We start from the raw sequence: 17,342 nt of genomic DNA on the forward strand, positions 1-17,342 counted from the left end.
AAAAATTGTACTTTCTGATCAAGAAGGTAATAAAAATAGTTCGGAAAATGTTTTATATTTAAATAGAAATTAGTTTATTTTTCTATATATTAATTTTTTGTTGTTTTTATTTGAGTAGAGAAATGAGGGTGGTCTGGTTTTACTTGGAGAGGAAGTTGAAGCAGAAGCAGAAGCAGAAGCTCAACCGGTTAACGAATAAGCTTATACATAGAGTTATTGTGTCGAAATCTGTTTACATAATTAAATGATTAATAAATCATAATTTAGGAAGTATTTGAAAAAAAAAGTTGTGCTTCAAGCTTATTTTTCTTATTTTTAGAAAAATAATAATAATAATATTTAATATAATGGCAATTTAGTCTCCCCACCCATTGCGTGATGGCTTAAACAGAATTGTGGTCAGAGTAAATTTGAACCGTAATTTGGTAATTACTTATATTGTTGGTACTAGTTAAGATTAGATTTAACTTGGATTATTCAAGTTTAAATTTGAATTCAAATTAAGAATTAGATTCATTTTTATAAACAAACCAAATTCGAATTGATTTAAACGTTTACATTTCAGCAAAATAAGATAAAATCTAAAATTAAGTTATTTTGACTTTCAAATTGAGTTCGAATTAGTTTGTCAACCTTTAACTAATTTTTTTAGATTCAAAATGATTTTATATTAATTTTTATTTGAGATAAAAATAATTTAAAATAAATTTGAATTGAGCCAGAATAAAAACCAATCTAAAACTTGACTTTAATTCAGAAAGGTTAGTTCGAATTCAAAATTCAATTTAATTGGTGGGTGACCAAATAAGGAAACAAGAAGCTGCCTGGGAAGAAATCATAAAAAAGAATGAGTCAAGCCACTTCAATAATGCAATTATTATATATCATAAAATCTTTTATAAAGAAATTGCCATATAAACTATTTGCATGAACAATCATGCAAATAGTCTGTCAAGACACAAATCATCAGAGATTTCAAGTACATACCTATAAAAACTAAGAACTTACCACAATATTATAATAAAGAAATATGGCAAGTAATGATCCTCCTCCTCAGCCCAAAAAAATTCAAAACTACCCTCAAGATACAAACTTAAACTATTTATTCTCGAAGAAAATTACAGTGACTGACGATATGAAAAGAAGTATTGCATTTCTGAAAGAAGGAAATGAATTTATTCGGCAGAATGTGTCTGAGTCCATGCAGAGCCGATTTGTTAAAAATGGTGTATCAGTGAAGGTTTATGCACCAAACGTCTCGAATCTAGAAGTGACAATGAGAAGACATATGCGAGGTACGCTGCCATGTTTCAGCGCATCTTTTAAAGAAGCATGGGATAAGAATCTTGGATTAAATTATGGCGAAGAGATAAACTGTTGGTGTATACACAGGCCTGGAGAAGGAGACGGAGAACAAGAAGAGTTCAGCCTTCTTATTGAAAAGGTGGAGCAAAATGATGAACAATCAAGAGCTTAATCAGTAGATAATGAAGCCACTAATTATAAAATAAATCAAGAACTTAATTTTTAATTATTATTTATCTTTTTAATTAGTTAGTTTATCATATATTTAATTTTTACTATTTATCACTATATAATTTATAGTTTTATTTATCATCTAACATGACTTCCCTGGCTGTCCGAGAATTTTGGCTGTCATTGAATTTATTTTGCATGAGCCATGCAATTCATTTCATGAGACATTTTACACGTTATAATAATAATCGATTAAATCATGGTAAATATATGAGAGTATGAATTAAATATTCATCCAAAATAAAAATTTCCAAAAATGAAATTAACAGATATAAATAATGGTTCACGATTAATTGAAGAAACAAATACTTTTTTCCAGAGTATTTTATAGCTATCTTTGCTAAATCAATCATCAAAAGATGGTAATAGGGTTAGCATTCATACCAGTTATCTCAAATTATGTAACTATGAAATTAGAGTTGAATTTAATCAAAATAGTGGTAAATTCGATTTGAATTTAATCGAATTTGAAACTATCTTAAGCTTGTATCAAAGTCATTATGTATATCTTAAATTCAAATTTAAACTAGTACACAATGTCATCAAAGAGTTGTTAATAGGATAAATAATATTATTATATAGATAAATAGTATTGTTGATACGATGAGTAGTGTATTGTATGAACAAACAAGTCATGCTAAAACTCCATTTCCAAATTAACTCATATAAACCAAGTTACCGATTCAATCCATGCTAATTGGTAATTTCTTAATAATGTTAATGCTCATAATACTTATATTGTGTTAAAATTGTGGCATCAGTAATTTCCCCTTTAATCGGTAGTAAATTAATTTATAGTTCTTGATTAGGGTTTTTAGGTGAGTAATAAAAGAAGTGTGATGCTTTTATGCCGATAAACTATCTGAAATTTATTTTATTTAATTATATAGTAATTACATAATAATTATAATTAATATACATGCACAAACCGTGCCAAATAAACTTCAGTATGCATACTTATAAAATACATGCATATAATTTTATGCATAAACTTACCTTAGAAAGGAATTACTTGTTTTTCACATCATTGAATTTTCACCATTGTTTGCTTTAGTTTTGTTTAGAGGTAAATTTGAATGGAATTAAGGACGAACAAGAGTTAGTCTCAGCTTGAATATAATATGATGAACCTAAGTTCTTGCTCAAACTAACTCAAATAGAAAACAATAATACCAAAGAAAACAACAAATCAACATAGAAGGAAAAGGAGAAAAATCGTTGAAGAAAAAAATATCACTAAAAAAAAAGTTGGAGAAAAAAAAGAGTTACAATGAAAAATCATCCACAAGCTTTTGACATTATACACAAACTTAATGAGTTCAAGCACAAACTGAGTATTATATCTTTAATCTTAGCTCGAGTCACCCATAGATTTGGCTTAGTTTGATTCTTTAATTCAATCTTTACAAATAATACCATTTAAGTTATTATACTCGTATTTGTATTTATTGTTATTGTATAAAGTATTATTTTTAAAAACAATATTATATGTATTCAATTTTGAGTACCTAATTAGATATGTAAAAGATGTATCATAATATAATTAAGTGTTATTTTATTTTTAATTAAAAATCACCTAATAAATTAAAAATTAATCAATTATATAAATATATATCATTTTAGTATCCAATTAAATAATTAAAATTGAGTTGACATAGTTTTATTAAATTTTTATAAAATATATATCATTAGTTGAGAGCATTTAATTATGGTTAAATCTATTTTTGCATGAATCATGCAATTTGTGTAGCAATTTAATTCATGCAAAAAATTTATGCATTTATTATTACTTAAATTATACTACATATTATTAATTACAAAAGTAGTTGAAGTATTAATTTCTTCAGTTATTATCATCTGGAAACTAAAAAATTTCTTAAAAGAAAAACTATGGCAAGTTCTATTCAACCGGACCCAAGTCAAAATCCGAACTACCCACAACTCCAATTCGAATACCTTTTCCGGAAATTGCTGGCGAAAACAGATATGGATTGGGGTTTTCGATTCCCTCAAGATAGCAATTTTTATTTACTAAATAATTTACCCGATTCAATAAAAAATAAAGCGCAAACTAAATTTGGTTTTGAGGTTAGGGTTCATACACCTTCTGCCTCCTTTGATGATGCAATCTTGAGATACTATAGTAACATTGCTGGTTCGTTCTTTCGGTTGCGACATTTCAATTCGATCGCAGAACAAAATGGATTTGAACTTGGTAATTACCTACACTTTTGGTGGGCATATAAACCGGCAACAGGTGTAGAAAAAGAAGAATTACACTTTCTAATCGAGAAGGTAATAAAAATAGTTCATAATTTTTTTTTATATTTGAATAGAAATTAATTAAATTTTTCATATATATTTTTTTGTTTGTATATGAGTAGAGAAATGAACATGGTCTGGTTGAACCTCAAGATGAAGTTGAGGCAGAAGCAGGAAGCTCAACCGGTTAGCAGCTAAGGGAGTGCCTTTTTTTTTTCCAAACAAAAAAAAGGTTGTATTTCAACCTCAATAATAATAATAATTAATAGAAGGGCAATTTAGTCTTTTCCATCACACGATGGCTTCCATAGAATAGTGTTTAGAGTAAATTTGAACCTTAATTTGGTGATTACTTATGTTGGTTGCAAGATCAAATTTGATTTGAGTTATTTAAGTTTGAATTTAAATATTCATTAAACAAATTAGTTTAAACATTAAGTTCAGATTTAATTCAATCGATTAATATATAATTATACCATTGAAAGGGAGAAATTGTAAGAGTAAAAATATAAAAATCCTTGAAAAAAAAAAAAAAAAGTAGAAGAATGCAGAAAACGTTCTTTTAATAAGAACCCTCAAACTTGGGCCTTGGCTCAAATTCAATCATGCAATTACTATGTATCATATAAAATCTTTTTAAAGAGATTACCATGTATCATACAAACTATTTGCATGAACAATCATGCAAATGGATCGTCAAGACACAATTCACGGGAGATTTCGAAACTACCCTCAAGGTACAAACTTAAAGTATTTATTCTCGCAGAAAATTACAGAGACTGACGTTCTGAAAAGAAGCATTGCCTTTCTGAAAGAAGGGAACGAATTTATTCAGAAGAATGTGTCTGATTCCATGCAAAGCCGATTCGTAATGGTGTATTAGTAAAGTTTCATGCACCAAACGATTCGAATCTTGAAGCGACAATGAGAAGAAAAATACTGGGATGCTGCCATGTTTCAGCGCATCGTTTACAAACAGAAAGCTTGGATTGAAATATGGCGATAAGATAAACTGTTGGTGTATACACTGGCCTGGGGAAGAGGACGGAGAAAAAGAATTTAGCCATCTTATTGAGAAGGTGGATCAAAATGCTCGGCAATCAAGAGATTATTTACCAGATAATGAAGCAAGTTTGAGGGTAACTCAAGCTCGAATCAAAGCCATCATATTTATCTTAAGTTAAAGTTTAAAAAACTGTAAAATGTCATTGAAGGATTATCAACAAAACGAATAATATCATTAACTAGAGTAATAAATAACATTGTTAGCTAAATAAAAAATACGTATGGATAAATAATATTCAAATTGAAATTTTAATACAAATTTAATTAGTTCAAACCGGGTTATAAATTTGATTTGAGTCAATTTGAATCATATTTATCCTGATGTAAATATATATTTCAAATTCTCAAACATAATTGATATGAGTCTAGTGATGAAATATGTTGTTGGTATTCATTTATATATGATTTATAATGTTAATGTAAATTATTTTTATACAATGTTAAATTTGTCACATCAGTAATTTCCTCTTTTGTCGCCAGTAAATTTATTTATTGATCTTACCTAGGGGTTTTAGGTGAATAATAAAAGAAGTGTGATGCTGTCATGGCCAATAAACCATCTGAAATTTATTTTATTTAATTATATAGTAATTACATAATAATTATAATTAAAATACATGAACAAAACAAGCCAAATAAAATATAAATGCTCAAACTTGCCTTGAAAAGGAATTACTTGTTTTTATGTCATTGGAGTTTCAACATATTGATTGTTTCAATGTTGTTTGGAGATAAATTCGAATTGAATTAAGTCTAAATAATAGTTAGCTTGAGCTTGAATTTGTAATGATGAACTCAAGTTCTAGTTCAAATTAACTAAAATGCTAAATAATATATCAAAGAAAAAAAAGCAGAATCGATGACGAGGAAGAAGTATTATTAAAAAAAAACTGAAGAAGAAAAAAATTTATTGAAGAAAAAAATCATTAACGAGTTTTTGAATTTAAACTGAGTTATTAAGTTAAAAATTTCAATTCGAATTCAATTCGTTCAAACCAAATACTAGTTTGAATTTTAACTAATTTGATTTGAATTTACTTTTAATTTTGTTTATATAACTTACACAGATCTAGAGTCCATTTAGATAGAAGTCATAGAAAGGGTGATCAATCAATATAATTTATACTGTACATATATTCACATAGATTAACCTTATTCAAATCTGGTATGAGAACCTTCCATCAATGAACCATGTATTAAGCACTATAAATAATCCTATCTTGTATAGTTCAATCTTTTAGGCTAAAAAAGACAAATATGAAATACGGAGGGAGCCAAGATTGTACAAAAATACAGGGCTTCCTTTGTGATTCACCCCCCTCGAAAATATTTCAAATCTAATCCTCTACGGTCACCCTATAACCTTAATGCAGCACACCCCTAAATCACACCCTTTCATCCTCCATCACCTACAAGTGTACGGCCAAAAACTCTTAAAACCCATCACAAAACGATCAAAAAAACAAAAAGAAGTAAAATAAGATTGGCTACGCTCTCCTTATATTCAAGTTTCGCGGCAACGCCTCATTCTTTATCTCTTCATAAAGTTTTGATTTTTTTTTTTTAATTTTTTGCTTTTTACTTTCCCCGAAATTCTTCCTCTCTGTTCGTGTGATCGAATGATTTTCTAATTCGGCCACAGATCGCGCGAGGTTCAAAAGAGACGGTATATTTTGTGTTGTGTCTTGGATTTAAAGGCTAGGGTTTAAACTATGGGCAATGGATGAAAGTTGAAGATTTCTTGTTGTTTCTTTTTTGGATTTTTGGTGAAAATTTGAATATTGGGGTCAGGAAATTGTGGTGTTGATTGAAAGGGATGGATTTGTAAAGTTTGGGTTTTTGCTACTGAATTTGAGTTTGGGTTTTTTTGTGAATTGACGTTAAATTTGAATTTTTGTTGTGTTTTTTTTTTTTGAATTCTTGGTGAAATTTTGAAAATTTGGGTCCGGAAAGTGTGGTGTTGATTAAAAGGGATAATTTTGTGAAGTTTGGGTTTTGGTTACTGAATTTGAATTTGGGGTTTTTGTGAATCAACGTTAAATTTGACTTATTGCAGTGTTATTTTAGAAAAGTATTGTTAATCTGTTTCTGTGTCTTGAGCTGCTGTTGTTTTTGGCTTTTTTGTGAATTGTGGATTTAGGGTGTGTTTTTGAATTGTTCGATTTGGTTCTTTTTTTTTTGGGTTTTCTGGAAGTGGTTTATTATGCTTTATGTTTTCTTCACAGCAGGTTTGATATATATATATATATATATATATATATATATATATATATATATATATATATATATATATATATATATATATATATATATATATGTTAGTTTTGCTGTTTTTTGAAAGTGTTTCTTTACCTTTTTGTTAGTTAAGTTGAACATTTGATTTTTGAATTTGTCTGATTCGGTTGAAGCTTTTGTTTTCTGGAAGTGCTACTGGGTGTTCTGTTATTTTCTTGAAACAGATCTTGATACTAAGTTTCATTTACGTTTTGTATACTTCTGCTTCATATTCAATTGCTGATGAATGCATCAAAGAAGTGAACTTGTAATTCGGAAATAGTGTTTATATCAATGTTATGAACTGGTGCATTTCATTTGCTAATTTATTTTTCTTTTGGTTCAGCTAGAAAAGTTTCTTGATGGCCCCAACGAGAAAATCTAGAAGTGTGAATAAGCGATATGCAGATGAGGTGTCTCCTGTGAAAGATATCAGCAGTTCAAGCAGAAGTAAGCAAAAGGTGAGTCTTTGAGTCGTTCCTGTTAAAGGAAACTTTGGTTTGGTGATAAAATGCTTGTCAATTAAGGGAAGGAGCAGAATTCAGACAAAAATCTCCTGTTTTAGTGAAGTCTTGAAAATATCCGTTAGAAGAAATTTTTAACTCATGGATGTCTTTTTCTTTTCTTTTCTTTTCTTTTTTTTTTTTTTGTGTACTGCACACCTATAATGCATATTTTGTTGACTATTTCTTTGCCAGTGTGTTGACTATTGAATCTTTTTCCTTGAAAAAGAAATTGTCTGATAAATTAGGACCTCAATGGAGAAAGGGGGAGCTTCAACGTTTTTATGAAGCTTATCGAAATTATGGGAAAGACTGGAAAAAGGTATGTGATTATCAGAATAGCCTGATAGACTATGATAGTTTCTATTATTTTACCAAGTTTGATCTATGTCATAATGTTTAACCTGGAAGTTCTGTGAATTTCCATGTCATATGCTAATTTTGATTTTTTTTTTTTTGGGGTGGTTTTAGTAGTTGATCTTTCTCTGTGTTCAGGTGGCTGCTCAAGTTCGTAACAGATCAGTTGAAATGGTGGAGGCCCTCTTCAATATGAATCGGGTAAATATAGTCCTGCAATGCTTGTTTAGTTGATTGCTATATTAGTATTCATCATCCTGGTTTCTGCTATGGATGCTTTTGGGGTGTATGTATCAATGTTTCTTTATATATCATAATCTTTTGATTTAAAAATAATAATAATGTTTCTGCTCATGTATAAATCCTGTTATACAATATCTATGCTCATGATTTCACTGTCACTGAAGGAAGTGATTTGGCTGAATATAATTTTAGGAAGTTTGATCCCATTCTTGGATTTGGCCTAATTTACTCTGTTGATGTTTGGGACTTGTTTGAATTATTGTGATATGGATTTGTATACTGGTAAGTTTGCCAGTTTATTAGTGCTAATTTAGAGTTTCAGAATGGCTCGCCTGAAAATTCTTAGAATAAAACTATTTTTCATTCATGATTGAGCATATATTGATTTTCAGGCATACTTGTCCCTGCCAGAGGGAACAGCATCCGTGGTTGGCCTTATTGCAATGATGACAGATCACTATAATATCCTGGTGAGATTTGATCTATGGTCTTAAGATGTCAACTGGAATTTATATTGCGATGCTGAGCCTTATTGTGAATATCAGTGAATTGCTGTTTTCTTATGTTTGTGTTTTAAGTTGTTATGGTTGTAGTTTTTGTAAAATTCATTAGCAATGCTGGAGATAGATGGTGTTGTTTTTGTGTGTGTTTTGATAAGGTTGAATATCCTGTCAAAGTCTATTACCAAGTGAAAAAATAGTGACAATAATTTGCATTCTAGCCTCTTTTGTTTCCTTTAATTAGGAACTTATATTTTATTTGTTGAGAATTATAATGCCAGTTGAAAAACCACTACCTTACCACCAAAGAAATGATAGAATTTACATCACCAAATTAAATTACACTTTTCATAGGATTTCGTGTGTGAAATAATTTCATTTGTATATACAATATTTAGAATTTTTTTTCCTTAAATGAGGTAATTTGATTTTAGTCTGGGCTTACCACTTACTGAATAGATGATGTCAATTTTTGGGTTTGAAACTGGCAGGAAGGGAGTGATGGTGAGCGAGAGAACAATGATGCTTCTAGCATGCCACAAAAATCTCAGAAACGCAAGTATGGGAAACATCAGCTAAGTGCTTCGAAAGAAGATGGTTTAATGTCCTGGCCAATGGCATCAACTGATGGATGCCTATCATTTTTGAAGAGAGCCCACTTAGACGGTAACACCTTGTTATTTAGGCTATTTCAGAAGGAATAACTTGGCAGTTTTTCTTCAATTTGTTATTTTAGTTCTTATGTTACCGATTGGAAGTGGCTTTACACTGCTTTCTGCTGTTATTTTTTACTGCTAATGAGGAATATTAGAATTACTGCAAGAGTGAAAGAAGTGCATAACCAACTTCTTAATTTAATGTAGCTGAAGGAAAGGGAAAAAGAAAGAGAAAGAGGGAGCAATTATTTCAGTGGACTAAATGATTAGATATATTTAGTGAATGTGTTGATGGGTGCAGAATTTGTTTTGGACTTCTTTCTTGTCTCTGTAGATCTTTTGGTCCCTTGGTCTTATCTTTATGATGTTGTTTTGTTTGTTATATCTGGTGCATAAAGAATGATTTCCAATTGGATCAGCCAACTTCCTGGGTGATGTATTGTTAGTTTAAAGAAAAGTTTAAAAAAATTCATTTTATCTTAAAAATCATATTCTGCACTGATATATTCAGGGGGCCGAATTCTTGTTGGTTTTTTTTCCCCCTTCTTGTAAGTTTTTAATATAATCGTTATCAGCAGTGATTGTCTTTCAGTTCCAGCGAGAATTCCTGCTAATTGGAATTCTGTAGAAAATGATGATTGTTTGATTTGACTCTGTATGATGATAAATCTATATATTTCCCAGGTGTCGGTATGTTAGGCGTAGGAAATACTGTTGTTGTTTTACTGCTGGTTACCCACTTAATGGTTGTGTTCCACTGCTGACAGTTTCATATTTTTCTTAGGTAATCAGCCTCGTGCAGTGAAGAAAAGGACACCTCGTGTCCCGGTTTCATATTCCTATAAGAAAGATGATAGAATCAATTATACTTCACTGAATGACAAAAAGCGGGAGTCAGAAGTTGATGCTAATGATGTTGAGGTTGAACACGTGGCAGCATTGGCATTAACTGAGGCATCACAAAGGGGAGGATCTCCACAAGTTTCTCAGACACCATACAGAACAACAGAGCATGGAAAATCCTCACCAGTTCTGAGCTGGGATAAAACGGTATTTGACATTTATGTATATGTATTTTGTTATGTGGCTTCTGTTTTCCCAACTAAAATATTATTCTATAATAATGAGTATGTTTTGTTTCTTGTACATGTGAATAGTTTCCAAAGCTGGAGACAGCTTATGCCAAAGTCCATGATGTTTCTCCATCTGAAGACAGATCTCAGGGTAGAACAGGAAGTGAGAAGCCTGAAAATGGTTTTTCTGCTGGAGATAAAGGTTCAATGCATATGGAAGGTGTTGGTACAGTTGAAGTTCACCGAAAGGGGAAAAAGATCTACAGAAAGAGAATGAAAGTTGAAGAGGTCAGAAACAGTCTGTCTGATGATGGAGCTGAAGCATGTAGTGGTACTGAAGAAGGAATGAATACTCCGAAGGGTAAAGATGACCCAGAGGTTTTAAATGCAAAAGATGAGCGATTCCCTCGAAGGGGTCAGAGGAAGAAGAAAGGGAATCTTTTCTTTGGAGGTATAAAACCATAGAGCTTGTTCAGTTAATAAATTATATGGTTCAATTAGTTGAAACATCTTTTCCTGAAAATTTTTGGCAACTGACCAGGAAGGAAGAGAAATAATAAAATCAGTACAAATTCATTTTGAGGTTTTATGTGATGGTCAATTTTTATGTGTTACTACATTTATGTCTTAATCTATTGTCCAAAGCATGGTGCACAAATATTTTAACTTGTAATGCTCTTTCTGAAAGTATGTCCTGTTATGAGCAAATTTATTGTATCTTTCACAGAAGTGTGTCAAAGTTGCAGTCAATATCTAATCCTTTCACTCTTCATTCAGATGAAAAGTCCTCCTTGGATGCTCTGCAAACGTTGGCTGATTTATCCTTAATGTTCCCAGACTCTAAAATGGAATCTGGTATGTGGTCAATGCTTACAGTATAACTGTCTTCATAGGTTTTTCTTAAGAATTATATATGGTGGGAAGAAATAGAAGGTTATGTTATCAGGAAGTTTTTTTTTTTTTTTTATTTGTTTATGTCAAATTTCTGCTTCTATATGTACAAATGAAAATTTTAATTTATTACCTTCCATTTATTTGCCTTATTGCTTTGTCCAGAAGCATCTTGATATGGATGATAAGTCTAGGTTTAAAAAGTTAATATATAGATATATTACTTTCTGTATATTTCTCTTCATGTTATGTACAGAATCATCGGCACACTTGAAGGAAGAAAGAACTGTAACTGATATGGATGACAAGTCTAGTGCTCCTGAAGCTACATCTACTAGTTATCCTAATAAACTTCCTGGACCTAATGAGAAGGTGCTGAGAACTGTTACTGTAGTTGAAGGTCTTAGCCCAAGAATTTCTAAACGTGGACGATACTCAGATATTGATGTTGAAAATGTCAGAGAGGCGGAAGAACAGCCTGAATCTCCAAGTAATTCAATGAAAAAAAGGCGCAAACCTATTCTCACAAAAAAGGTAATCATCAAGGCTCCGGTTGGTTTACTGTAGTCATCTATTAATTGTTTGATTTTATTGGTAAAAGCCAATTCTTTCATGTTCCAGTTAGCAAATGCTGAAGCTCTTACAAATTCTCATTTGAATAGAACTATGGAAAGGAAGGTATGCAAAAAAATTATATTTGAAGTAGCACTGTTATATCTGTTGATGGTAAGTGGAAAATTTTTCTTAAAGTTTTGTACAAACTATTCTTCTTTCAGTTATTCTTATAATGTGTGGATCCATCATATCATGGCATCCTACTTCTGTAGGGCCTTTTTGCCTAATGCTTATGCTTCTAGATAATTTGTTTTATTTTGAAAATATGGGATTTAATGATTTTTGGATGTGGTAGAATACAAGCATAAATATCTTGCACTTATTTGAGATCTCTGGTTGCATGTATTTCTATCATTCATATTGATAATCCAACTATGTTTTCCTGTCATATCCTTTCCACATCTGCCATAGGCCTCATCTGGAGGAGAGAGTAAAATTTCTGTAAAAGGTAAGCAGACCAACCAATATTCTGCTCAGTCAAAACAATGGAAACCAGGTCAAGTGTTGGAAGGTTCTTCTGTTAATAGTGATCACAAAAGAGCGAGGATAGATATAGTGGCACCAACCGTACAACTTCCTGCTGTAAGCCAAGGTAGTAAGCAAAGTAGACAAAAGATGCATTTACAGAGGAAATTTAGTTCAAAAGGGCTGACGCCTTCTGAGAGCATATTAAAAAATACACCAAATAAATGCTTAATCTCACAAGAAGACAAAGTGGTCTCTCTGAAGGTAAAGTTCCTTTATTCTTTCATGTGCTTGAGCAGATAATTAGTTCCTTTTCCCTGTCTAAAGCTCGGGGCATTTTGTTGTTATTTATGCATTGTATGCACAGGAAAACATTTCTTGCTGCTTGTCATCTGAATTGGTGCGCAGATGGTCTACTTTTGAATGGTTCTACAGTGCAATTGATTACCCTTGGTTTGCTAATAGGGAGTTTGTGGAGTATTTGAATCATGTTGGACTAGGGCACATTCCAAGACTTACACGTGTGGAATTGGGTGTCATAAGAAGGTGCTTCTGAACTTCTGTGTATTTACAGCCGAACATTATGTGTTAATAATGAAAGGATAATTTACATTGCCAATGTTGGTTGATGCAGTTCCCTTGGCAAACCTCGGAGGTTTTCTGAATGCTTTCTGCATGATGAAAGAGAGAAACTTAAACATTATCGGGAATCAGTGAGAAAACATTATGCTGAACTTCGGACTGGTATTAGGGAAGGACTTCCAAGAGATTTACCACGCCCTTTGTCGGTTGGACAAAGAGTGATTGCTATTCATCCCAAAACAAGGGAACTACATGATGGGAGTGTACTCACTGTTGATCATGACAAGTGCAGGGTTCAGTTTGATCGTCCTGAGATAGGAGTGGATTTTGTCATGGTAGTTACAGTTTTTCTCGTATTATTGTCACAGTTTCTTCTTTTATCTTCATTTGGAGTACTCTTTTTTTCTCCTGATCATTAATTTTTAGGAGCATAATAGAAAGATAGCTAGGCTTTCTGTTTAGGTGGTTTTGAATTGATTGTGGGTCGCATCCTTCAATGTTTAGGCTCGGTAGCTTTGTGCTGCATGTTAAACTGGTTGATCATATCAATTGAAGCAATTATATTGTGTGCAGAGCTTGTAAAACTACTATTCCATTAATTCATATATATTTATATATGTGAGGTAACGATAAAATCTTTGTTACAGGATATTGATTGCATGCCTTCAAATGCATTTGACAATATGCCAGAAGCTCTAAGGAGACAAATTGTTGCTGCTAATAAGCTCCCTCAACTGAATGGATGGTCTAATTTTGGTGGGCCTGTAATGAATGCTTCAGGTGGGCATATGGGGATAGCACCCCTTCCCATGGACACTTTAGTAAAGCAGACCAAGGTATGGATGCTATTTAAACTTGATTAAAATTATTTTCGATAAACCCTAAAGTCTGTATATTGAATCTGCTGCGGTCAGTTTTTTTTTTTCTTTCCGATTTGGCTAGGTAGTCAGTTTCAACATTTTCTATATTCTAGATTACTTTCTTCTTTTACACTTAATTATGGCATTAACTCTAAAGCAAAAACAAAATGCCAAATAGTGAGTTGGAGCATGATTTTGGACTTTATGGATCTATGAGATGGTGTTGTGCAAAATGGTTGGCTGACAATCAAAATTAAAATGCTGACAATTCATCATTTGCTGAAACTTCTTAAATTGTTATCTTTACTCTTGATTACTACCAAATTTACTATTTTGCCTCATGGCTCTCTTTTTTTGACCTCTTACCAGTATTTGGTTGTAAGCCACCACTTATCGTCTCCTCATACTGGCTATTTCATGATTATCATTTCCTGTTAGTTTTTGTGGAAATCGAGTTTTCTGTGAACTAGACAGTTTTACTTGATCAAAAAGAAAATAAGCATCTTCGAGCTGGTCCTGTTGTTGCATTTGTGTGAAAATAATCGTGACCTGAAAAACAGAATTGAGAGTAATTAGGGGGATGCATCCATGTGCTGGCTTAACCCCCTTTGATGCTCAAGTCAGTTGGAAGCACTCTGTAAAGGGATAAGGGTTTTGGGGAGTGGCAGTCATATCTTTACAGCTGCTTTTTGAAGTCTGAAATTCATTCTGCGAGGCATTTTAATTGAGTCAATAATTTTACTGGTGACAATAAAGAATCTGATTTGCTCTCAATCTTGCCCAGGGTGATACAAACTGTGCCATTCCACAAGCAAAATCAGTGGCTATGGACATTGCTAGTGCACCGCAAGCCTATGGTCAACCTTGTACAGTGGCACAGATCCAGGAAAGGGAAGTTGATATACGAGCTATTTCTGAGCTGCACCGTTCTCTTGCTAAGAAGGTGATTCTCCATACATTTTTCATATCATGCTTGTGATGTTCTAGTATACGGTGACACTTATATAATTTACTCAAAACCATCCAGCGTATCTATAGGAGTGCAAATCTTGCATATGTGTGTACTAATGTATGATCATAAATGGAATTGGATTAAAAGTGATGACCTCATGGACTCTTACCTTTTTCATCCAATGCTGTAGGAAGCATTGTTGATGGAACTTAGGAACACTAACAATGACATAATGGAAAGCCATAATGGTGGAGATAGCTCTGTAAAAGATTCTGATCCTCTCAGGAAACATATTGCCATGGTACTTGTACAGCTAAAGGAAGCCAATGGCCAGGCATGTGGCTTCCATTAATGCTAGTTTGTGATTTTCATTGTATCTTTCATGTTACAATTTTATTCTTTGACAATGTGTCCATGATTGATTTATTGTATTCTTTTGCAGGCTTCTTCCGCTTTACTTCATTTGAGACAAAGAAATACATACCCTGAAAGCTCCCTACAGCCTTGGCTGAAGCTCCCAGACAATTCTAGTTGCTTAGGTAGCCTGACTAATAGTTTTGATAATTTTTACGCTTCAAAAGAATGTGGACCTGCTGTCATCGAAATAGTCAGAGGGTCAAGACTAAAAGCACATACAATGGTAGATTCTGCTATCAAGGTATTAAGAGTCATATTGGTCTCTCTTTGTTACTGTACTGATATGATTATGTTCTCTTCCATGTTTTTTTCTTTCCCCGTTTGCATTTCACCCTACTATTTGAACATCGATATATATTCAAGTTTTTCCAGTTTTGCCTCTTCCTGAGAGAAAGATGATCAAACTATGTCCAATCATGTTCCTTGCGGATTGAATCATCTATACGAATATACAAAAAGAAACTGCAGAATTTAGTATTTTCCACAACTCTTGATTATATTTTATCGGTTGTGCAACTGTGACAATTTATGTTTGTTTAATTTTGGTGATTGATATCTTTAAGTTGTGTTTTGTGGATTGAGAATCATCTAAAATAGCTGTCTGCTGGGTTGAAGGTGTGCATCAACTTGTTCTTAAGTTGCTGACTGACGCAATTTGTGTTGTTTCAGGCAATGTCATCAAGAAAGGAAGGGGAAGATGCTTATATTAGGATTGGAGAAGCTTTAGACCGTTTAGATAAAAGGCATTTGATATCTGACTCTGGAGTACAAATCAGGTCTCCAGAGCAGGTCAATGGCACTTTGAGTCATCACAATCAGTTTGTTACCAGCACAGCAGAGTTGTCTAACAAAAACGAGACCCAAATTCCCTCGGAGCTTATCACTTCATGCGTCGCAACAATGTTCATGATACAGGTAACTTGAGGTTTTGTTTTGACACAAAACTTGCTAGATTGTTTTCCTCATAGTTTCTGTTCTGCATAAATGAGAATTATTTGCTGGTAATCTGCAGACATGTACTGAACGACAATATCCTCCGGCAGATGTGGCTCAGATAATTGAGTCTGCCGTGTCAAGCTTGCATCCGTGCTGCCCTCAGAACCTTCCCATTTACAGGGAGATAGAAATGTGCATGGGACGGATTAAGATGCAAATACTGGCTCTAATACCAACTTGAAATCTTCCCTGTCCGTCCCAACCGTCACGTAAATATGTTGGTTAAATTTTGATTTAGGGTTTAGTTTAGAGTTTAGCTAGTAGTTTTTGTTTTAACTAATTCAATTAGCAGTTAGCCATGGTTAGTATTATCCCTTAAGATCATGCCTCGAAAGTATTTAAATTGGCTTTTATTTTTTCTTTTTGCCTCCCATTTATTCTTTGTAATGAGCAGTTGTTGCAATTCATTTATATCTCATTCAGAATCAGGAGATTAATAGTTTTTTTTTTTTTTTTTTTTGAACTTTGAGTTTAATATAATTGGAATTATCGGCCAGGATTAGAACTTTCATTAGGCAAATTCCATTTAAGCTCCTTCATATTTATTAGGCTATCAGAAGCACCCTGCCCTGTATAAATGACATGGAAACTTCTTTTACCGGTATTTTATCACACCAACATTATTGGGCCAAGTTATGTTGTCTCACATTTGGTTTGAAGGGATAAGATATTGCCCTAGTAATAAACAAAATGTGGTAATTTTTTAATAATTGAAAATAAAAAATAATTTGATTACTATTTTCATTGAAAGATTATTTATGTATTAATTTATTCTAACATAATATTAATTTATTCAAATCCACAGCACTGTAAATGTATAGGTAGAACCTCAATAGAAATGGTGTTTGTGAGGTTAGTTTTATGAATCCCACTAGCTTGGAAAACCGCACAATACACATAGGAGACCATCCAACTTATTTGAAGTATATTCAAATTGAATAAAACTTAAATAAAAATCAATTTGAGTTTGATTTAAATATAAAAAACTGATTTTAATAACAAACAGTGATAAAAGAAAAGACGCAAATGACCAAAAAGGAATCACCGGAAAAAATTTATTAGAGAAAGATTCATTGGCAAGCCCTCGAAGTCAAA

General features: G+C 32.3%; 1 protein-coding gene across 6 annotated transcripts; it reads left to right on the forward strand.

The window, feature by feature from the left end:
* Positions 1 to 6,356: 6,356 nt before the first annotated feature.
* LOC123209077 (protein ALWAYS EARLY 2) lies at positions 6,357 to 16,684 on the forward strand. Of its 6 annotated transcripts, none has more exons than XM_044626821.1 (20): positions 6,358 to 6,529; positions 7,484 to 7,598; positions 7,870 to 7,962; positions 8,136 to 8,198; positions 8,633 to 8,710; positions 9,232 to 9,406; positions 10,181 to 10,446; positions 10,554 to 10,920; positions 11,247 to 11,324; positions 11,617 to 11,894; positions 11,982 to 12,038; positions 12,387 to 12,704; positions 12,808 to 12,986; positions 13,075 to 13,357; positions 13,670 to 13,858; positions 14,667 to 14,825; positions 15,025 to 15,168; positions 15,277 to 15,492; positions 15,921 to 16,166; positions 16,264 to 16,684. In XM_044626821.1, exons 2-20 carry the CDS (start codon positions 7,500 to 7,502, stop codon positions 16,426 to 16,428), a joined length of 3,453 nt encoding a protein of 1,150 aa, XP_044482756.1. In that variant the 5' UTR covers positions 6,358 to 6,529; positions 7,484 to 7,499; the 3' UTR covers positions 16,429 to 16,684. The 6 variants fall into 6 exon arrangements, with proteins under 6 accessions (XP_044482760.1, XP_044482756.1, XP_044482757.1 ...); XM_044626822.1 differs by having other exon boundaries at positions 7,488 to 7,598; XM_044626823.1 differs by having other exon boundaries at positions 6,359 to 6,529; positions 15,025 to 15,135.
* The last annotated feature ends 658 nt before the right edge of the window (positions 16,685 to 17,342 follow it).

The sequence above is a fragment of the Mangifera indica genome, chromosome 2 (genome assembly GCF_011075055.1).
Source record: "Mangifera indica cultivar Alphonso chromosome 2, CATAS_Mindica_2.1, whole genome shotgun sequence".
Lineage (NCBI taxonomy): Eukaryota > Viridiplantae > Streptophyta > Magnoliopsida > Sapindales > Anacardiaceae > Mangifera > Mangifera indica.